The sequence below is a fragment of the Manacus vitellinus genome, unplaced genomic scaffold (assembly GCF_001715985.3).
Source record: "Manacus vitellinus isolate BGI_N305 unplaced genomic scaffold, ASM171598v3 scaffold_40_pilon, whole genome shotgun sequence".
Taxonomy (NCBI): Eukaryota; Metazoa; Chordata; class Aves; order Passeriformes; family Pipridae; genus Manacus; species Manacus vitellinus.
Genome location: NW_021940541.1, coordinates 7,052,369 through 7,076,500, shown reverse-complemented (window position 1 = coordinate 7,076,500; position 24,132 = coordinate 7,052,369). Strand labels below are relative to the sequence as shown.

At 40.9% G+C, this 24,132-nt stretch overlaps 1 protein-coding gene across 1 annotated transcript in view; it reads right to left on the bottom strand.

The window, feature by feature from the left end:
* Window positions 1-24,132, bottom strand: part of SHTN1 (shootin 1) — a 61,110-nt gene that overhangs the window by 8,733 nt on the left and 28,245 nt on the right. The window contains 9 exon segments of the mRNA XM_029962015.1: window positions 1,824-2,007; window positions 2,896-3,016; window positions 5,771-5,824; window positions 6,451-6,560; window positions 9,607-9,689; window positions 11,397-11,416; window positions 11,419-11,501; window positions 13,622-13,775; window positions 14,943-15,089. Coding sequence (XP_029817875.1) covers window positions 1,824-2,007; window positions 2,896-3,016; window positions 5,771-5,824; window positions 6,451-6,560; window positions 9,607-9,689; window positions 11,397-11,416; window positions 11,419-11,501; window positions 13,622-13,775; window positions 14,943-15,089 — 956 coding nt within the window.

The following is a 24,132-nucleotide window of genomic DNA, read 5'->3' as shown; positions in this document are numbered from 1 at the left end:
GCTTCCAACCAGAGCCATCACACCTCCGAGTCTGGGGGCTGCTGCAAACAGCAGCCAGGAGAGCAAAGCAAAGTAACTGCACTGCAACATGAAGCCTGTAGGTTATTCCTGCTGCTCCCTGCCAGCCCAGCTGCAGAAGAGTGGGAGAGCCCCAGCACCTTCTCCCTCGCCGGAAAATCATCCTTAACGATGAGTTTTTCCAATTAAGCAGGTTTACAGCAGTGACACAGTGCAAGGAAGCCCTGCAGCATCAAGGAGTCTGGCCCACCACATTTGTTTTAATGCTTTAAACAAATAAATTAAAGTGAAACGTGTCTTTCAGTACGTCACTGAATAGGCAAGCTGAGAAATAAATTGAGCTTCACATATGCTTTTATAACACATAACAACTGTGACTGTCAGCACAAGATCCTTTTCACTGTCAATTCACCACGCATTCTGCGAGACCTTGGGGCCTGCAATTATTTCATTTCCTTTCTTGTAAATGCAATTTCCACTTAGTTTGGTGGAATAAAGGTACACAAAAGGTGATGGGAGCTGCTTGTATTTTCTGATCTGTTCAAAATTGTAGAAATCCACAAACTACAAACAGTACTTTTCAGGAACAACCTCATCTTTCTACCAGGGTAGCAGTTCAAGAAAAATGCAACGGTATTATTCATGTCAAATTAACTGCTGAACGAATCTTCATCTTTCTGATTAAATTAAAATGAAGATCATCTTTCTTCTAAGGATACTTAAATGAAATAAAAGGAGAAAATACATATGATTGGAAAAGGCATTCTGCTTTTAATACTCAGTGCAAATTAAATACAACTGTAAAGCACAAAAGGAAACTGGGCTCTTTATCCACTCAAAAATAAATGATGAAAGTACCTGCAGAAGAGTGAAGTATCAGTTCATAAAAGAGATGCAAACTGAATATCCAGCTCATTTGTCATGACTCTACCATTTGAACCAAGCAACGGAGACTTGCTAGAATTGGTCCTGGTGGTATTTGTTAACTGACAGAGCAGGAAATCAGAGGTTTAATTAGCCATGACTACAATATTCTGCTGATCTGATTTGTCTTATCTATTTCCTTCCCTTGAAGTGACAAAATGACAAACAACCTGGCAAGGGAACCAAAGCAAGTGCACAGCTCAATCCAAAAGGAGCTTGGTATTGTTGTAAAACAAACCCCTCCTCCGGGGAATCTGTATGAAATAAACGTTGCTAAAGCAGGTTTAACTCTCTGATACTGAACTGGCACCTCGGGTCTTCAATCTGCTGTAACCAAAGATTCTGCTGCCCATGTGTGCAAATGCAGCACTAGCTGCATTTTATTTTTATCTTGAGATTTCAAGGTATTTACCAGCAAACTTTTAAGAGGAATAGTCAGGACTTGTTTTTGTCCAACAGAAACCACCCTCGCACCTGCATACAGACCAGTATGACTCATGTGATTGTATTTTTTTAAATATTTGCTAGGACTACTTTTAATCAAGAGTTAACAATATAACTATCATCCCTCTTCTCTCCAAGATATGGAAAAAACCCTCGACCTTGCTATTCCTCAAAAACTCTTGAATTCTTTTTTGTGGCAGAAAAGATGAACTCTTTTTGAAGACTGTTCACAGATTTTAAAAGGAAAAGGACTTTATTACAGAGAATTTTATTTCTGCTTCCAAAAGAGACTGCAAATTATTTGACAAGTCAGTGGTAAACAGCTGCAGACTGTACATTTATCTTGTTAACCAAAATTGATATTAAATCACTTTCAAAATGCACCATCTAAACACATCTGCTACTAAAACATACCTAGAAATCCATATTCTACTTACTGCAAAGTAGGCCTGGAGCCCGTTGCAGCCTGAGGCTGGTTAGAGACAGGTCCTGAGTTGGGTACTTTGGAAGCGAATTCTGTCTCCACATCTTTCTTGTTCAACGCTGTCTGTGCAGCACTGGCTCCTGAACCTAGCACAGGCAAAGATTTTGATTCTGATGTGGCCAAGATTCCAGTGGGACCTAAAACCCAAAGAAAGTTCAATGCTTCTGTTACCCAGATTGACTGGTCTAGAAAAAACACGAGTACAGCAGAACTCAAGCAGAAATCAAAATGGAATTTTAATGAACAGTGCATGGAGAATATCTAAACATCGTGTTTGTAGCTTCTGCTCTCCCCACCAAGATTAACCCTTTCTTGTACCACAAGCAGTGTTTGCTGTATTGACACAGACATGCACTCAATCCCCTCACCCTCTGGGGTGGTAAGTCCTGCTGTCCACACAGCACTACCCAGTCACAGCTTGCCAGTGCTCTTCCAGCTGGAGCAGGAGGGAGAACCAGCCTGATAACAGAAAAGCCTGTTCTCAATACTGATGAGGAGCCAGTGAACTGTCTATAAAGTTCAAGATAAAACTATGCAGCGACATTCAAACCAGCCACATCTGCATCAGCTATGGCACGGACTTACACTTGCACACACTGTGTTTGTAACCAAGCAGAACATTAAGTTTTTTACAGATGACAGTAAAGCACAGCATAAAACTTGCTCCACAAAGCAGGGTAATTCAAATCATCAGCCCCAAACCCTCATTTCTCTGGTTACCATTACTTTCAGGAGTATTTTCACAGTAGGCCCAGACTATTAACTCCAGCAACAACGTCTGAGCTGTGGGCTGGAAAGAGAACCCGAGTGAAGGTGTCTGTGCACACAGAAAATTCCAACAGAGGCATCTCTTGGAGAAAATGGGCATGAAAAGTAACAGATGCGACAGGAAGTGAGTCACTGTGGAAGCAGGCAGAGTTCTCCATAATGGCTGAAATGGCAATGGTCTGGAAGAGAAAGTAAAGCTTCAAGAGTCACTTAATGCAGGGAGAGGAAGAGAACTGCAAAGGAGTGCAGCCACTTACTGCCACTGTCCTGGTCAGTGGTCACCTTGCGGCGGCGCAGGACTCGCTCCAGCTCCGTTTCACCGCTCTCTGTCTCAAGGGACTTCAAGCTTCGGGAACTAGTGGATTTATTCAGTGTTTCCTACAGCAAGAAATAGGCATGAGAAACTCTCTGAGGACATATAAATGTCTTACCAAGCATCTCATATGCACAACTTCAGAATCTTTTAAACTGCATCAAAGTAACTGCAGTGCTAGAGCAGCGTGCCATTAGTACAACAGTGAGCACCTGGGGGATCAGCTCACCACTCCTGCACTCCCTTGGATTTCCTGATGTAGGCATAAACCACACTTATCACACATTAGAGTTTGATATCAGGCTTAAGAAAGATACTCTGGCTCACCAATGAACAAATTCTGATGTTGCAGGGAACTGCCAACTTCCTCCATCTAAACATTTAAAGGATCTTAAAAAACTGCTGGAGCATCATCATGCCCATAATTACCCACTGACATCAAAAAGCTAAAGATCCATATTTTACTGCTCCAGTAGGTTTTATATTTTAGATTGGTCCCACATTGCTGCAGCTACAACTGCAGCATACTTTATCCTATAATCTAGCTGATCTGCTATAAACTTGACCCTATGTCTGCATACTTCGAGGTTACTCTTTTTCACAGTTAGATCACAAGTTGAAACAGTTTTTTATACATACAAACCAGAAATACACACAATTACTGCCTTATGCCAAGGTCAGCATTTAGTATCAGTGAAGTTGCAAGTCTCGGAGCACTTTTCTTAAGGTGGGAGGAAAGAGGCTTTAAGAAGCTTTGAGCAAAGCCTGAAACCTCACAAACTTGCCACAGGAATTTAAAGATGCATACAGTGCATACTGCATGCATTTCCCAAATTACAAGAGTCAGTCATTGGATCAGAACTTGATTGAAAAAAATTTCCCCCAAATGTTTATATTACGCAACTGAAAATTTGGTGCCCACATACTATTTCATTTTCCCTCTGAGTCTTGCCATCTTTAGGAATGCCCAGGAATCCTGTTTATTCAGCCTTCCAAAACCAAGACTCGTATAGTTTTTTTCCAGCACATAAATAACATACTCTTGACATCTTTTGTAGACAAGCACATAACTTCTGAGCAGAAATAGCCAAAGATGAAAGGAATTAGCATTGCAAGTTGCAGAAGTTGTGCTGCTTTTAGAAACTCTGTAAAGTAACTCTTAATTCTTCACTCCTTCCTAGAAGTTAAAATATTTTCATTCTTAACTATTTGAAATTTAACTAAGCAGGTTATTCATTAGCAGTACACTCCAGATCTGTACAAATGTACACGTATGGAAAAACAGAGTCCCTCAAACTCTGCAATTTACAAAACATAAATGTGTTTTGTTTGTAATAATTACATGGAGGTCTACACAAAATGCATTATTAGCATAGTAACAACAAATGTTTACTCCATCACATTCCACCCCCATGTTTGTTGTCTGACTGTGCATAATCACTGGTCTCAAGAATAGACTGGAGCTGGATTTTATACAGTTTGCCATACACTGGAAAGACCCTGAAAGCTCAAAAGCAACAAGCCAGATAGAGAAGTGCAGTGACTGTAGGTTTCTCTCTGCTCCTTCTGAAGTACATAATCAAGGCTCCTCTCATGTCAGTGACAAAGTGCTGAAGAAATAAAACAGCTACTAGAAAATGAAAGGATCTTTGGCAGGATCGTCCTGTCCAACCCTCACTGGTCCAAAGGGCACATTATATCCAACTACTCCTGTAAGTACAGAATTCCACTTAAAACATAGTCTCTGTGTTGCATTTTATTCCTTCCCTATTTACCTCTGCATTTAATTATGTGTCCCTCTAATCAGAGCTCAGCATTAAGGTCTGGTGGCTCTCTAGATCATTTCCTCCCTTATTCCCCTGCTTTCATGTGTCCAGAGAACAGCAAGTGTAACATGTCACTGGTGCCCCACTTGTGATTTAGATCACAGCACAGGTTGAGCCCACACTCTATGCTGTACTGTCTTGCATCACCCAACACAATATTGAGGTTGTTTTTCTAAGGGCTGTTTGGGTGCTACTATGAATAACAAGAATGATTATCCTCATCTTCTGTAGAGTGCAAGTGAAGCATTTTGCTGCAATACTGGCGGAATTTCACCTTACGTGCCAAAGCTGTACATCAACTTGAAAGTTTCAGGGTTACAGAAGTCAGGGAGCAAGAACTACAGCTCCTTCTGACTGTTTCATACAGTTTTATCACTTGTGCAAAAGATACAGCCAGTTAAAACAATTCAACATATGAGTAAAGGACACAACAGGAGCAAACTTAGTACATTGCTCTCAGCAGGACCCAACACACGCCTAATGTTTTTATTTAGTGATAAATGGGTACATGGACAGCTATTCAGAATCAAATTTTTCTAAATATAAATGCAGACAGACTAAAGCTCTTGCTTTATTTAGGCTTTGTCTACATAACAAGAAATCTGGGGCCTCTGGAGAGAGCAGCAGTTGATGAGGAGAACTCTACATCTACTATATGTGCAGTCCAGGGGCTTTACTTTGGACTAGATACAGATATTCAGCTGTCTCTCCATCCCTAAGCATCCCCACTGTGAGTACTTGGAGAGTTTCCAAAGGATCTGTGGCAGATGCAAACCATAACATCCCCTCTAGTGGCAGAAGCATACAAGCCCAGAAGAGTTCACAGGTTAGTTTCCCTACAACACATTCTGTCAGCAAAACTAACAGCAAGACCAAAATCAACCCTTAAGTCGAACCATAAGTCAAAGGTGGAATTGGGGGGATTTGCTCCAAAACTGCTCTATGCTTTCAACCCAGAAAAGAAAATGAAATATAAACTCGAAATTCTCTTACCAGAATCCCCTTTAATTCCTTCATTGCACTTTCAGAGGGCTTTGGTGTTTCTGGCTGTAAACAAGCACAACACAGGCATGTTAAAGAACACATGACACGGACCATGACAGTCTCTGCACTCAACAACAGGCTTCACACCAGGGGCTGTGCACAGGCTACAGCTGTGGCACGTTCTCCTGCTCCCTCTTTTTGTGGGCACATGGACAACATTCAATCTGTTCTCTTACACAGCTGAAGGGAAGAGCCTCAGCTCTTAACACTGTGAACCACAGACTATACATAAAGATCATACTTTTGTGCAGAAGGTAAGCAATATTTTATAGTAGCCACACTCAGGTATTAGGTGTAAGTATTACATAAAAGAAAGAAATAGTGCTAAATATAGTCTACTACTTCATCAACTCCTCTACCCAGTTCAGTTACACTCTCTGTGCTTTTTATTTCTCAGTAGTTGTTTGTTTACAAGTTTCTTTTCTGTGTCAAAGAAACTGGCCTTCTACTGTTGCCTTCATTTCCTTTTCTGTTGTTCAGCTATATGCTGCTCGAATGAATTTTATCCAAAATCAATCAAAGTAAATGAGGTGAGGAAAATGCATTCTTCAGAATGTTAAAGTCTGGTTTCTTTTCAGTGTAAATTACTGTACTTAGCTAATATTATTGCTCTGCTATTTATTCCAAACCTTTGTTTTAGGCCTGCTTGACTGGTTGACTGGTCTCAGGTGAACTCCCTTTTTAATTCTGTCCATCATTTCTTCAACAGCTTGTCTCTTCAGATCCGTAACTTCTTCACCTGTTCCAAAAATCAAAGACTCTATCATATTTCAGATAGGAACTACAGAGAAGTTGTACAAAGACAAAATGTGTTATACAGCCTCCTAAACAGCTTTCTTGCCATAGGCAGCCAGTTACCATAATCAGAAATTAGTTTTAATGATGAAACAACATTTACATATACAGTGTTCTTAGTTATACTCTGTGCAGTAGGTCTTCCTGCCTGCATGTGTGATGCATATTGCTCATGGACTATGCAGATCCACGCTTTCTCCCACTTTTATTAAAAAGATATAAGCACAAATATATATGTTTATCTTTTCCCCCGTAAGTGGGCTGTTCACAGGGCCTTTCTTACAGGAATACTATCTTACTCTTCCTTCTCCACACCACAAAGAGGCAGGTTACCTTACAATGCACACATCTTTATGGCAGCAGAAACCAGCAACCTCATCTCTAGTTGCAAGAATTCTAGATTATGAGAACTGCTGGATACAGAGCTATTAGAGATCTTTGCTATCAGCTTAACTGTCACAAGCTCTCCAAGGATAAAATGCCAATCTATCAAGGATCCTGCTGTGGATGCTGCAAATGCCAAACTGCAGAAGTTTGGGCAGAAGCAGGTCCCAGATCCTGAAAATGCAAAGCTCCTGTCAGTGTTTGGGAATGGCAAAAGCTCAATGCCAGAGGCTGAAGCCCCAGGGGCTGAAAAACACGGCTCTGCTTCCACTGTGTCTCCTCTCTGTGGCTGGGCAGAAATGCTGCAGCTTCACTGACACAGCACAAGCTGACAATGCCCCATGGCAAGGCCCATGTGCACAAGAGTACCAACTGTGTCTCCTATTCCACGTGGTTTGAGAACCTGGCTGGAACAACACACCAATACTTCAAACTGAACTGGACCCAAACATTTAAATAACACTGCATCAAGTGAAAGGGCAAAACTGAAATACCAGGAAAAGAAATGGCTGCTTTCTCAAGAGATCTGCTATTAGGACTGCAAAATATTCAGATGACATGGGATGCTGTGTGATGAACCTGAGCAATACCTGTTAACTTGTCAGTGTTCTGGATAATGTAATAAAAGACACTTAACATGCCATACCAAAAAGTGGGGGGAAAAGAGTACTTAAAGCAAACACATGGAGAAATAGGGTCGATGCTATTCAAAGCTGCAAGATTGTACCTTGTAGAACAGGAATATTAAAAAGGCTTTTGCTCTCTCACTTGTCAGGGTACTATTGATGATTCATAGAAATGCAGTTTCTGTATTCTAAGCCGATTTAATGTCAGGCTTTAATTTCACAAACAGGCTGTTTCAAATATAAAAGCTTAATTGGTGGTATGGGATAGAAACCACTCATTCTAAGTCCTTAACGAGGGTCAAAACAAGCCTCAAGTTGGATATAATAACTAGATCAAGAAAGAACTTTCTCCTTTTTTTATTTTTAAGAACAGCTCAACTATAAAGAGCAAAAAAAGGAGTTTATGTGTGATTGAAGAAAGGTCAGAACTGTTGAAGTTTGTTAATAAATAATGAAAGAATGGGGTTTAGAGAACATACAGTGAATTTCATAGTATTTACTGCAATGCAATCACTGTTTGGGATAGTTTCAACAAAAAGGTGTGATCAAAACATCTAGGATGCTTCAAGGTAAGGAACCCTGATAAATGAAGACACCATAACTGGACTTTTACTGAAAGATAAGATTGACTCTTCATCAGAGATTTTGGTACAAGGTCACTTCTCTTTTTTTTTTTCCAGACCAACACCCTTATTTCTCTCAGACTGGTAACCAGTTCCCAAAAATTCCCCAGGATCTGCCCAAGTCACTCCACTCCTCAGTTCCTCACCTGAAAAATGGAAGGGTAATTTTTTCCCCCACTTCTTGCCTGTTGGTTCCATCCCACAATCCAGCCTTACTTACATACCATTAGTCTGCTGACAGCAGATTTTTTTTTAACAGTTATATCCTATACCCGTAATTTCAGCCAGGTTTCCTTCTTTGTTTAAGTGTCAGCAAATGAGTTAAGCAATTCACCACAAACAAACTCCTGCTGTTTCAGAAGGAAGAGAGAAACAGCGAGAAAACCCTTGGTTATTTAACTGGCAATGCCTGTCTAACTAGTTCTGACTCTTCAGGCACTCATGATCATCTGTAAATCTCTGCTTAACTCCTGTTCTCAACCTACTAAGCTTCAAGCTTCCATTAACAACAATAAAATGCAATTTCAGCTGTTACACTGTGCATGCAGAGCCACCTTAGTGCAGGGCTCTGTTTTGTTTTAGGTTTTCAGTATTATTAAAGGATTAGCATTACAGTCAACTCTGAGTGGTAATTTCACAAGATATGAATCAAGGGATGAAAACCGAAGCATTTAACAAACAAGCTCTGTGGAGAGGCTCTGGACAGAAGAAACTGCAAACAAGAAGCCATCTGGAAGTTTGGAAGTTTCCCTGTATTATGCTGTATATAACCTGCTCTCTGCTTAATGCTTGTTGGGTTTGTTCCTCTGCCTCTTGCATGGAACCTGCACAAAGCCCTGCACACACTGTCCTGCAGTGACGTGCTGCAGTGTCTCCAGTTTGGAGGCACGGGTTGAACCCCTCAATGCTACCACAGTGCAACTACTTCAGGCAGCACCAAACTGCCAGGCTGCAACTCAACAAGCTGCACACAGCCAGTGTAACAGCATGGGGCCTAAAGTGAACCGTCCTGTTCTCCCCACCCATCTCACCCAGCACATCATCCCACCCAGCTACATGCTTATCTTCTCAGGTCACCCCGAATCCTCCTTTTCTCCAAACTAGACAAGCCCAGAGTCCTCAGCCACCCCTCACAGGAACACCAAAGATACCACTTCCCATCTCAGTGCACATATACCTGGGTTGCAATCCCCTTTCTGGACTCAAGGTAGAGGAGTGTGCTGGGACATGGACAGCTGTAGGAAATGTTGGCAACAAAAAGCATCTGAATGGCTCTGCACCCACAGCTCACTCCCACCAGCTCCACCTGCAGGACCCGGGGCATGAGCCACAGGACTCAAGAAGGGATGAGCCATACCTGACTCCTGCTGAGGAGGTTTCTCCTTCTTGCTCACATTGGTGTTGGAGTGAGATCTCTTGCGAATCATTGACATGAGAGACCTTTGGGGGAAATGAAAGTGCAGATTGTCATTCTGTCCTGTGTTACACACTGTCAGAATGAGCAGGAATGCCACACACCAACAGCTGGTTTATACCTGATTATACAGCTACTTACAAAAGACTCATTTAACTGTTCTTGAAAGCAGATGTATGCACTGAATTACCCCCCACAATGCCTCCCATCAAAACGCACCAGAGAAATGTCTTTCTTTTTAACAGACATTAGGCACAAATCAAAACACTCCAGATCTGAATATTAAAAGACAGTCTCATTGTGACACATGACAAATTGAAGCTGCTCCAGCATAATAAATGGAAAGAAGAGCTGTAGATATTGAAGTATTGTTCTCCAGAGGACACTTAAATATGGTGATCAGTATCTCCCCACCATCTCCAAGTTTGTAATCTTCTTACAGTGTCAAATAATTATCCCCTCACTACAGTCAAAACGCAGAAGTCCAGGCAAGTAAATGATTCATCTTCAAGCTCAAGTATAAGCTCCTGTGCACATGTGATGTGTCAGTGGGGCCTATCAGTCCCTACTGAGCACTGCTCCTTACAGAGTAGTGGCATCCCTGGCATAAAGGGTCAAAATCAGAAAAAAGCAGCATCCAGTGCCTACGCTCTGAAGTAACTTCCATGCACATAAACATCACAGTGCATGAGGAAATACTCTGACTTAGCTACTACAGGGCTTAAAGTGAACAGTTTTATTTATTCCAAATAGGAAAGGGCAAAAATTTAAACAAAAAAACCCTTACAATACCTCTACACATTCATGCTATACATTAGTGTGAAACGAGCAAGCGAGCTGAATGAGTTAATGGACATAAAAGAAGCAAAAGATCAAACACAACTGTTCAGAAAGTGTTAAGTTTCTAAAAACAATGCAAAATGCACAAAGGGATGAATTCTCCCGACTAATCATCTCTATTCATATATTTAATACAGTAGTTAACAAGACTCCTGTATGTCATTTCTACTACAGTAGGTTGGAAAGTGTCATTGAAGTCCATTTATTTTCAAAACCAAGCAGACAACATGAAGATTAGCTGAGTTTCTAAAATTAACTAAGCACCCATTAGGGGCTTACTTAATTAATCCATTTGGGTCTAATGCGTGATACATCAGACTGGTCAGCCTCTTTCTATAGTCCTTTGCGAAAATCAGGCCCAATTTTGGTAATTTTGTCCAAACCACCTGATGATGGGGTGATGATTTTATGTTTGGGGTTTTTTTCTTCCTTTTAACTTATGAAAGTAATTATGGGAACTCAATGGAGCCTGCATTTTCATCATCAGTATCCGACATGAAGGGACACACAGTAATCCAACATATCCTTTGGTTCAAAGGAGTTTTCTTTGCAGTAGAAAGCATTTCACAAGTCTATAATTACAGCTATCAGGTGAATAGAAAAAAAAAATCTCCTAAATTTAGAGGAGACAGGTACCCCTCCTCCTCCTTCAGGGTCAGAGTCTAGACAATTTGTTAAGCTTGGCAAGGCAGACACTGATCAAAACTGGTCAGGGTGTTAGTCTGTTGGTAGGTGGGGCACAGTCTGTGTCCTGCTGGTAAAGAGCCCAAGACAGGTGGAGAAAGCCTTTTTTTCTTTAAAGACACTCTTCCTGCTTGGATGCAAGCTCCTGTAATGAATTGTGCCCGTGCAAAGTATTAAAGCATTAACGCTGTGCCCCTCCCAGCACTTACCGTATAGGGTTGGGAGGGGGGGCGGAGGGAGGGGAGGAGGGGGCGGTGGAGGAGGAGGTGGTGCAGGATTTTCAGACTGCTGTACTCGTTTTTGAAGTTCATCAACTGCACAAGATCAATAAAACAAACCACAGTGAGTCTCAAAACCAACTCTGACGGTTGAAGAAAAAAATGCTACTTATTAACTAAAGAACAAACAACGAGAGGGAAGTCCTATTTTCAGCAACACTTTCTACCAAGAACAATGTCCTAGACACATGGGATTCCCATTAAACCAGTTACCTCCAGCCTGAGTTCCTTCTGAAACTAAAACTCCCCCTCATACAGGATTCTTCATATAAAATGACAGAGCAGGGAAAACTTCATCCCATTCCTGTGATGGTCTGTTTGAGGCTGCATTTGAGAATGAGCTAACGAGATGGAAGAAGTTGACAATTTCAGCTTCCAGACTTGATGGTGATGTGGGTTTTCCCCATAAAAATGGTCAAATGTGGGTGGTAACAGAAAGTATATTCTTTCTCTTCTGTTTACATGTCAGATCTAAAACACGGAAATTACTTTTCTGCACTTGAAATGCTGTCAAGTGTAATTAATGGGGAAGGGCAGAAACAGAGGGGAAAAAAAGTCTTGAATTTCTTTTAGTTACAGAAATTCTCAGCAATTGTTCTGATACAATAGGAATCTCACGTGGATATGGCTCACAGAATCACAGAATATCCTGAGTTGGAAGGGATCCCCAGGGATCATTGAGTCCAACTCTTAGCCCTGCACAGGTTCTTTGCTCTTGTAATGATAGATTCAAATTAAAATTACAATATTTTACACTTAATTTTAAATTTTAGAAGGTAAAAAAATTAAAGATCAACTGAGTGACTTTAAATTCCAGGTACAACCTTTATGCTGATAAATTCCTTCTGAAGAACAAACAAGCCTGGACGGAAACAATCTGCTGCCCAGGCATATTGTAGGTATAGGGTGGCAGGGGTGGGTAACGTAAAACTAACACAAAGCAGTTCTTCCAACAAAGACTGCTAACAAGCTCAAAGATAACCCTGCTCTTGAGGATATGTTTCAAAAAAACATGGCTATGCATGAAGCCTTAACCGAGGACAGAGACTTTGGCCTCCTGTGACAGGGGCTCAAACATTGCTCTGAGCAGGTATCAAACTTGAACCTTGCACTTGCATGGGCCTTGAACTGAACAAGGACTGCAAGCAAATGCACATGCAAATTCCTAACCAGCCATGGCCCCACATTCCCTATAATGAGGTCACACACACCAAGAGCCCTTTTTAAAACCAATTTTAAATTCAGAGCCTTAGATCAGAAATTTCCTCATTCAGTGGACAGGATGCTACAGACAAGCCAGGCACCATCCTGACTGCAATAACTGTATGAACCTGCACTGCAACAGTTGTTCCCTACTAAATATTCTGTGAATCTTTTCTGTTTGTATTCTTTGGGAGTTAGTTTACATCTTAGTAGCTAGCAAGACTGTTTCTTTCCTTTCATTCATTGAACTAAGTATTCAACCACAAGTAAGAGATTTAGATGTGTAATTCTCATGGATATGAGCCATAACAGCCCCCTGGATTTGCTTGGCTAACTCCCTTTGTAGGGCTCTGAAGGCAGTACTCATCTTCGAAATAACTGTTTAAATTAAAAACAACAGCCCACCCCTCCAGAGCCTCTCACATCAACAGACATGGTTTTCTCACATGTCAATATGAAGAGCTAAAATGTGTCTTTATTTTCACTGGTGTCTTCTATTGCAAGACTATTAAATGGCTGGGTAGCTTGATAATTATGGGATGTTTTTGTACAATTCATACAATGAAGACTCCCCAGTCTGACAAACCTCTAGTTAGTTATACCACTGTACTTTTTTTTAAACTAGGTAAGAAAATTGAGTTTGAAGGATTGTGTCTTTCACACAGACACCCATCCCATGTATATATCCATCTGTAAGACTCAGGGCAATTTAACAACAGTATTTTTGTACCTTACAGAAGTTTTACAAGGTTATTTTTTCACACACATTTTGGACATGATTGTTCTGCATTTAAGGGCAGTTGCTGTACTTTGTCTAGTGAAACACAGGCCTGGATCTCAGCTGAACAAAAGCTTCTGAGGTCTCAAACATAACATGTATAATTCCATTAGATGTGCACCAATCACCCTCCACACACTTCACCTCTAAAATGAAAGTCATTACACAATTTTACCTGAATGCTTTAGGTCTCTAGCTTTTTCTTCGGAGTGCTGACATTTAAGCTCTAGTTCCTTTTTATCTTCTTCCAAAAGTTCTAGTTGCTGTTTAAGACGACTAATCTCCTTATGCAGTGCTTGATTCTCTAGCTGCTCTTCCAATTCTTTGATCTGCAGTTGGCAAACAAGAGCATTCATCTCAATAAAATCCATTTTCTGTCCCTCCTGTTGACAAATAACCCACTAGGCACAGTTATCCTGAAAACATAATGTTATAGCATAGGAGTGAACTACAAGTCCTAGAAAGAGGAAAATGTTTGAACGAGAGCTGAAGAGATTTTTCTAAGAGATGTCAGAATTTCCTATTATGATCCCAACTTGCTTTATCTCTTCTTTAGAATATGTCTTTAGCTCTAAAGTACTTAAGCTGTAAGTCGCTCCCTTTTCTTTTTATAGAATTTTTATCACATAATTAGAATTTAATTTCAGAACGTTTCCTCATTTGAAGCACGAGAACGTTGACATTTTTGTTCTCTTACTGACTGCTTCCACTGACAGGCTGGTTATTTAAGCTCCCTTGTCTCAACTCATGCAGATGCCAGTGGGTGAATTATGGAATACCTGATTCAGAGGCAGCATTCAGATGCAGAGTAGCAATAAAGTCCCAGCTCCCTAAATATGTACCTTTTGCTCTAGACTCATTATCAGATTTGTGAGAACGTGTCTCAGGGTTAAAGGAAAGCTCATTTTCTGGGAAAGCAATGGTGATTTCTCCCAGCTAAGAGATTTATCTAGTCCAGTTTTAAAGAACATATTTGTTCATATCCCAGCACTTTAGATCCTATTTAGATCCACATTGTAGCATTCAACTACCCTTTCCCTGCTCCAGTATGCTTGGCTTTTCCCCATCCATTTCTTTAGCAAGACCCAGACTACTACCTCTGCCTAGGAACTGCCTACCTCTCACCTCCTGGTATTCTAAGCTTATCCTCTCAAGATGGCCTTTACATTACTCAATGTCCAACATATTCTCCTGTCATCTCTTTACTTAATGGAACTTGACTTAGTGCTTGTAACTGCACTTTACTGACATTCAGAATAAAATACTTACCTAAACCAGAGGCTTCAGGCTGAAAAGCCTTCAAGTTTTGTACTCATGTCTTAACAGTGACCCAGAAAAAGGGAATCACAATCTTCTCAGAAACTTAGCTTATAAACTCTGAACTCTTACAGTGGATAAGATCTCAAATAACTCTGAATACAATAAAGACACAACACTCCTTAAATTCTGGAGACTTTCAAAGACTTCCACATAAAGGGAAAGAAACACAGTTTTACCTTTTGCTGGTGTTGAAGCCTCTCTTCTTCTAATGCCTGGGTTAGCTTAGCATTGTCATCCAAAGCCTTCAAAAGCTGTTGATCAGGAGCAGAATTTTGCAGAAGCAACTGACTCTGCCTTTTCATCTTGTTCTGTTCAATAAACATCTGCCAAAACAAAACCCACACCCAACAAAAACAACAGTTAGGCACAGTCTAATGCTATCCTGGGGAAAATAGCAATTGGAAAGAAAATGAAGTTAACAGGGTGTTAATGTGGCAGAAATAGTGAGGAAGAAGGTGAGAAGGAGGGGGAAAGGAAGTTTGAGAGTAAAATTTACAGGAGCTAAGCTCACACTGAAAGGAACCAGGTGTTTGCTGAGAACCACCCACTGCTACACCTCAATTACCCACACATTGGCAGCATTCAAAGTTAAAGTACATCTCTGAATTTTGTTTCCTGGAAATGGGAACAATCTGGCCTCCATTTGGGGAGCTCTGGAAAGACTGAAAGAACTCTAGGTGGAGGATAAATGTCTGTGAATTCATAGGTTACCTCCTCAAACATGCATGCAAGCCTTGGCATAAAGCCCACTTATTTGAGGGTTACCTGGATATGTGAATGATGGAGAATCTTTGGGAAATGAATTTCACTCCATGTCTGTGTAATCACTGTATGCACTTGCCCCAGGAAAAGGCATTTCAGGGCAATTTCAGCTTTTTAGTTCTGATCCTTGTGTTCTTTCCCCTTCCCAAGTTATATTTTTGATATGGCGAATGAACATTGGGGGGGTGAAAATCAAATAGTCTGAAGACTTGACACTGATAAAAATACCACACACTTCTCCAGGCTTCACCTAAGAGGTGCAGAGGCTGGCAGCACATGCAGTTTCTGTAAGAGATCGGCTCCTTCCAGACTGTTTAGGAACCCGGTAATAAGAGATTGCTTCCTGACAAAAAAATTCCTAGTGAAGTTATTCTGCACCTTGACATCTCTTTCAGGTAGAGGTTTTCCCCCAGGCAACATGGGCTTCCACTCGAAAAGCTCAGCCATGCCTGTTCTTACAGCAGAAACAGGGACTGGGTCATGCTGAGGTCTCAGATGAGTGTGCACAGGTCAGCAGAGCCACTTATGGCAGGAGAACAGAGAACAGTCTGAGAATGCAGATGCTCCCTCAGACTGTAAAAACACTGTTGTACTGTAGAGCACAGCAAAAGCACAAAGGTATTTTAAGAATAAGATATTAGAAATACAAAAATTCCAAATTCCCATCCTATTCATTCACAAACGAAATGTACAGACAAAATATGGTTTCTTCCCATCTGGTGCTACTACAATGCTATGTGATTACTTGTTTTAATACAACTGGATATCCAAGAAGTATGAGCTGATGCAGATTTGTGGTAAGCACTCCATCCAGTGCTTTGCACAGCCACTTCAACTGAGCCTTCCTAGCAAGCAGCTCTGGGGAGCTGTGCAGACAGACACAGACCCACTGACCGTGCTGAACTCTGAGTGGCAGCACAGCCTGACCCTGCGGGCCAGCAGGAGCCAATTGATGCGGCCCTAATAGCAATAAAAACTGCCCTGAACACTCCACTGGGCAGAGCTGGGCCATGGGGGCAGCAATAAAGCACTGGAAACATTCGATGGAGAGGAAATGATGAATGTAGGCTCTAGTACTGCACTTTGCTAGAAAACAAACAAAACCAAATCGATGACAATACACAGGCCACTGTGGTGTGCTGCAAATGTGCACTGGACATCAGCTCCCTGTCCCTAAATTCTGCCAGTCAAACCATTACGCTTATGTTACCTTACACTAGTAGGGCAGTGGCAAAACCAATTCAAAGGCAAGAGAATTCCAGAATCAAAGTTACCCACAACGATCCATAAAGGTTTGCCTTTGCATTGCCACTCATTCCTTTAACAGTTTATACTTTTAAAAGAAACAGCATCTTTGAAACATCATAGTTGAGAAGGGCCCAAATCACTGCTAAAGAACTCAATACTGGGTCAAAGCCTCCTGTGTTGCAGTCAAGTCACTCAGAAGTTATTTAACCCTGACAGAACCAGTATCTCCCTAAAAGCCACCTTTAGTAAACATCTCAGTTTACCCACTGTGAACCTTCAAAGCAAAGTGAAAACTTGGATTTATTCTTTTTGGAATCTAAAAAATAGTTCGAGGTGATCAATTGCAGATTTTATTCACCAAGTTGCTGCCACTATATCCAACAGAGTTGTTCCAGCCTGAGGGAGCAGAAAGTTGCCAAAACAAGAAGAAATCAAGTAGAGCAACTTGATTTCTTCAACTTGAGCAGGTACTTCACCAAATGCAGAAAATTCACATTCACTTTGTTTCATGTTCTTCTGCAAAATGAAAAAAATCCTTTTGAAGACCTGGGTGAAAATTTTTTCATTCGGAAGCTTTCACATAAAGTCCTGCATTTTCAATCACCATTCTAAACTGCTTTCATGATACTGCAAATACGTTCCTGCTTACAATTTATATATATATATATATGGAAATGTCTTCAACACCACAAAAAAAATTGTTGCTTATAATGTAAGACTGCAATCAGACCGCATGGGGAGTCCCATCCATTTCAGAAGTTACTTACACACACGTTCTTTAAGTGCCAGCATATTCTAAATGGAAGGGACAAAACTAGACAGGACAGTTGTGTCAGACAAAGCAGAAAGCAAGCTGGTGATGAACTGATTGCAAGTTTTTAAGAGGCTGCTCTGTGTTTGAAACAGGACAAAAAAGACCCTTAGAAATTATTTCTAATTTAAAATTTAAAAAATCAATTCCTGCTTCAGCAGGGCAGAAATCTGACTGTCTGCACAACCCTGAATATTAATTAAAGTGACTGCTGAAAGGGCAAAACAGCTACTAACAAGATTACTTGGACGAGGTGGAATTTAACCAACGGATGGATTAGTTCCGACTTTGCCACCTGCTTGACAATTATCTGCAGAGTATCCCAATCAATGCTGGAAACACAAGTCGATAGTGGAGGAATCCACTGAAACCACGACTGCAGTTAAAGGCAGATCACAAAGAAAAATAGTTTGCTTACACCTATCATTCTAATTTTAAAAATCTCCAAGTGCTGTGCAAACCAGTTATGTATCTTCCCCCCCCCCCCAGTTTACGAAGAGAAGCCTCAAACCACAGGAAATCTGGGACTTGGCCACCTTCCATTAGTAGACTTTACACAAGAATTGAGGAGGTGAAAAAAGAGAAGGGGGTGAAAATACTGGAAGTTTTTCCCTTGACCTCAGTGGGACCACACCTCCTTCTCAGACCCTTGCTCCAACCATTACCCAACGGAGCATTCGCTGCAGCTGCTTTTTGTTTACACCAGAGCTGAAAAAGGAATTCTTCCTCATTAAAAAAGTTAGAAAGCAACTCCGTTAGTGTCAAGTCCCTGGGAACACTGACCCTCGTTCAAATAACGTTCAGGGGAAAACTGGACGCTTTCCAACTAACTCTTCCCCCAGGAGCAAAATGAGGCCAAAAGAAATGCTTTAATATCCATGTGTGACTCCACTTTCATCTGTACATCATTTGGGTATTTGCCATTTTTGTCTTAGCTACAGTTTGAAGGAAGAAGAAGGTCCCAATACAGCAGCACTGTTATACTGGGGTAATCACTGGTTGCATAAAGTAAAATAAAAATCAGTGGCAAACACTATACAATATGAATAGAATAACAAAAGGCAAATAGCAAGGCAGAGTAAAATTTGGGAAGTCTCAAACAGAAAAGATCACTCGACTGAGCAGTTGGCCCTTATTTCAATCCTGAGCAGCACTTCCCCATCCCCTCCCACAGCCCAGTGAAAAATCAGTAAGACATGCTCATGGAGTGGCAATCCATTCATCCACATTTGTCACAGTTTACAGAAGCTGATGCCTTTTGCATCCTGGGTACCCTGAAGCCTTATGTTCAGACCTGAAACACACCCCAAGGGAGGTAGGATCAAGGTACTTCTATCTCCCCAAAAGAACAGGCTGTTTGAAGGATTTTTATGTGACGGAGACAGAGTGATCTGGTGATTATGGCCTGACAGAGCACTAAGTGGCTCTAAATTCAGGAGGTACTTGGATTAAAATATAAATCCAGGTGTGGCTTTTAATTCAATGGCTAATCAGGGGGAAAAAAAAAATATATAAAAAATATATTCCTTTAGAGGAGCCAAAGACTAGTCCTAGTTGGATTTTCAAACTGCAAAAGAAAACTGAGCAATGTGACCATGAAAAAGGACATGTGTCTAATATGGGCAGCCAACTCTTCTAGATGAGTAATAATACTTTAGACTAATAAAGCTACAATACAGCTGTTTTCAGTTATTTGGTTAATTGCCAGACAATGTCTGAAGGGACTATTTCTAAAGAGTTAAAAGATGTAGCATTAGCACTTTTTGTGGCTCAGAAGAAGAGGTCTAATTTATTCAGAATGGGAGAACTGGAGTAGTTAAGTCTATTTCTTGTCCATCATTTGCTTCTCACCACAGAGGAGCTTGTAGCATGTATTTTAAGCGTGAGAAAACTGAATTCCCATCAACGGTGTGACTTCCTTAAAAACAGAGTATTATTTATTTTACCAGGTTGTTCTATATAAAAGGAGTTGACAAATTACAGCACTCATTCTTTTCTTATGAGGCCCAACCACCCAAGGCCCAAAATAAAGGGAAAAAAATAATCGTAATTGTTACTTATTTCTGCATTTCCTACAGGAATTTTTTTTCTCATGGTAAAAGCATAGTGATACATTCTATAATGCTCACAGTCTTGCAGCATTTATACACCATCTAATATGTTCAGAAGTAGATCACACACCACATAAAAAAGGAAGAAACCTCTTCACTTCTTTTCCCCATAGATTGACTGCCCGAACAAAAAAGATGGGAGGGGAAAAGAAAGAGACCAAAGAGATAGTTTCCTGGAGCATACATCTGTTACCATTTCACAAGCATGTTCTTGGGAAGAAGCCTAACAAAAATATTAGCATTACATCATACTTCAAAAGTGGTAACATTCAAGCTCAGGAGAATTCAAGCACTATTTATCATGTTTAATTATTATTTCCAGTTCAGTCAGCTGGACAGCAAATAATTACCTTCAGATATCAGTTGCTGCTGAACTCCCCCTGGTAATGCACAGAGTGTGGTACTTGTAAGCAGAGTTGCTCCATGAGTGCAGGTTTTGCAGTACCCACTCAAAGATGTAGCACATTAATGCAAAAGTCCTCACAAATTAACCCAAAAATCACAAATGCATCTGAGGAAGCACTCTCTGGGGGCTCACATCATCAAGATAACCAAATCCACTGCATGCAACCTCATGAGTAGTGCAGACATCTGTTAAGAATGACAATAATTTCCCCCAAGTCTCTATGGGAAGATTCAGTCTCAGAGTAAGTAATGTCATCTGTGCACTGGCCCATGTATGGGATGCTGGTATTTTGAGGAAATACAAGTTAAATGCAAACATGTTGTTGTGCAACAGTTACTTAGAAGCACAGACAGGTGTAGGATGGCATTTTAAGGCATCCATAAGTATTGAGCATTGGAGGGAAAGTCAATGAAAGGATGAACGATGCACATTACAGATCCATTTAATTTTTTATCCATCTGGACCTTAGTTCCTTTGAATGCAGCCTTTCAACTTCTCAACTGGAAACATTTTTGCAGGTTACCATAAACACCTGGGAAACCTTTCATTTTTTTTCCAGTTGTGCATTTTGAGCAAAAGCCTGTGCTAGACTGAGAAGTGAGAGGCACTCCAGCAAACTGCTCAGCAGTTTGACACTTCATTTCTATTTCTTCACGATACAAAAGACAAAAACTAATAGTTAATATTCTTCATAGCAGCTGATACGGGGTTGTGTTTTGGATTTTCGCTCAAAACAGCACTGATAACAGAAAGATATTTTCCTTATTGCTGGGCAGGGTCTACAGAGAGTCAAGACCTTTTCTGCTCCTCACCCAACCCCACCAGCAAGTGAGCTGGGGGTGTACAAATTGCTAGGAGGGGACATAGCTGGGGACCCCAACTGACCACAGGGATATTCCAGACCACATGGCATCATTCTCTGCACATAAAGCTTGGGGAAGAAGAAGGAAGTGGGGGACATTCAGAGTGATGGAGTTTGTCTTCCCAAGTTATATGGGATGGGAGTCCTGCTTTCCTGGGGAAGGCCGAACTCCAGTCTGCCCACGGGATGCAGTGAAGGAATTTCTTGTTTTGCTTTGTTTCTGTGTGCAGCTTTTGCTTTACTTATGAAGCTGTCTTTATCTCAACCCATGATTTTTCTCATTTTTATCTTCTGATTCTCTCCTCCTATTGGGGGGAGTGAGCAAGGGGCTGAGTTTCCAGCTGGGGTTAAATTACAACATCTCTTTACAAAATATTTTTGCAAGGCAGAATGTATGTTTAACAAACCACTTATGTAAGATTATTTTGTAAAACTCCTGAGATTTTTACATCGCTAAGACTTTCAATTTACTTCTCACACCATGTTCCCCTCTTTTGGCTTGCTTTGGCTGTATGTATTGTATTTTGCTCATCTTTGTGGAAGAGTGCTTTTCAGGGCTAGCCTCTATATTATTGCAATGGCCTTCAAGATACTCTTTACCTTCCTTTGTTTTCCTGTAAACTACTTCGCAAACAGCTGAGAGATCTTACAGAGTCTCTTAAACCTGACACTAGAATTCTGGTTAAGCTTGCCAAGATTCCTGTGTTAACAACCCTGTTTTAGTCAGGCAGGTACAGATTTTTCCATGCCTCCGCCCCTTACACACTCTATTTATTTAGTTCTTTTATGCAGATTCCTGTACCTTTCACAACGGATTGTGACTCACTTCAAATCCTCTTTGCTTTTCCTTCCCCCTCTCCACACCACGGCTGACAATATTTACTCAGTTTCTTTAGAACCTCTAAAGAGCATGAATTCTAATGTTTGAAGTTGGATCATTTTTGATTAATTAAATATATATTATGGTGGTGCCAGCAGCATGACTATAATTAAAGCTGTATTGGGGTTTTTTATTTTAATCAAATGCTCTGATTTTCAAGTGCTCGCTCACTCCCCATCTCTTGCTCCACATCTTTCCTCTCCTCCATCTGCGTTTGCTCCTGCACACATGCTCACCCACCCATTATCTCTCACACCTGCACTCCCAAGTGCTCACCTGTGGCAAATCTTCCTCACCTGTTAAAAGGGCAGCAGGCAAAGGGCACCCCTTCAAAAAGCAGCCCACACCTGTCCCTTCCCTGGTCCCTTCCCATTGCAGCTCCAATGCAACCTCAGGAAGGCAAAGCTGGAGGATGAAGCCACACTATGGAGAAAGGAGTGACTGTGAATATGTGGGCCAACTACCCCATGAAGGCAAACTTCAGATACCCTAGCCCCCTGAAAGACAACGTGCCCACCACCAAAGAAGCCCCTCCGCAGGCAGCACTTCTATATTTCAAGCTAAAAGACATGTTTGGGCTGTTTGAGATATCACGAACACTAAGATGTGCCATTCCACAGTCTCTGCCACGGTGCTGTGGTGACAACGGCATTACTTGGAGCCTATTTCCTTTCCTGAAGTGCTCCAAAGAGGCTGAGCACAAAGCACTGGACGTTCAGTGTTGCCCTTTACTCAATAGCTATTCCTTCTCTCAACACCGCACAGTTTATCACAACCAACCACTGTGGCTTTTGCAAAATCCAGGCAAAAATTCAGCAGAAAATTTGTTTTTTAAAAGAAACATTCTATATGGACAGAGAAACCAGGTGGCTAATGAAAGCAAGCAGAAAATCCCTGAACATCCTTAGCGTAATCCAAACAACAGCTACTGTAAGCACATCCTAGAAAACTTAGCTCTCAAAACACAGCTGTGACCTTGTGACATGATCCATGTGAGAGAACACTCACACAACCTCACTCAAGCAGAAAGCTTTGCTGCTGTGGCTGCAGTTGTGGGCCAGAGCCTGTGTCTCTAATGTCTCAGGTCACTCAAGGGACACCATGAGTGTGAAACCATGCCAATGATAACAGATTTCTAAGTAACTTGAAATACTAGTTCCCCAAACACACATGAGCAAAGCCTTTTTTGTCATATGCTCCCGTATTTCCAAAAACTTTCTAAACATCTTTCTGCACAGCGGGATACCGAAGGAAGACAACCAGGCACACACAGGGAAGACTAATGCAGGCCTGAAGTTCACTGTTGCAGTGACTCCATTTGAATGGGAGAATTTCATGGAATGAAAAGCTTCAAGTGAGCAGCTTCAGTGACAGCCTGCAACAACAGGGGCCCATATTCTCAGAAGAGACAACAACTAAATCATCACAAAATCCAAGAAATACCTGTTTGCAAAAAAACAGCATTTCTTTGGACTTGTACTAAACTTCTTGCCTCTTAGTTTGTTACTCAATTACAAAAAGTACTTTCAATGTAATTGTTCAAAATGAATATGTACCTGAACGCTACAGTTATGAATCTAAACAGAAGCAACATTCTGCCCTCAAGTATCAGATTATACTTTTATCTGAAAAACAGCTTAACTACATATTCATACTCATTTCTGAGAGATGTAAGACCTTTATGTACAATCTTCTGTTGTCAGTTAATGAGTAGAAGCACAGAATTATTCTGTACTTCAGAAGACAAAGCAAAACAACAGGAGATGTAGGATTGATACTGTAATAATGCATGCTAAATGTACATTCTTAGAAATATGTTTTCTTAAATGCTGCAAAGTTCTCCAACCTTTTCACAAAGCACAGTCAGGGACAGAGAGCAAGTGCAAGAAACATCTGGGTTCATTTCCTCACCCCTGGCTTCCAGACTATCAAATTTACTTATGTTCTATCTCAAATTCTCCAAAATTTTGTTCTGTTTAAAATGTTGCAATGATTCTGTTCCTACCCAAAACACTCAAAACCCAGCAAAACCCACAACATTAACAGAACACACTAAGTCTGTTCACTGTTTTCTACACCGGTTCAAAATGCATATATGCCCTTGCTTAAAATAACTGACTGAATGCAGTCAGCTGTACAGGAGTTATTAAATACACTTTTTAGCTTTTTTTTTTTTTTTGAGACAGAGCAGCAGCAAAGATAAAAAGCAAAAGAGCTCTCTACTCGAAGCTGACTTCCTGAAGGCTAAATACCTGCTTGCTGGCAGCCACGGTTTCAAAATCTAAA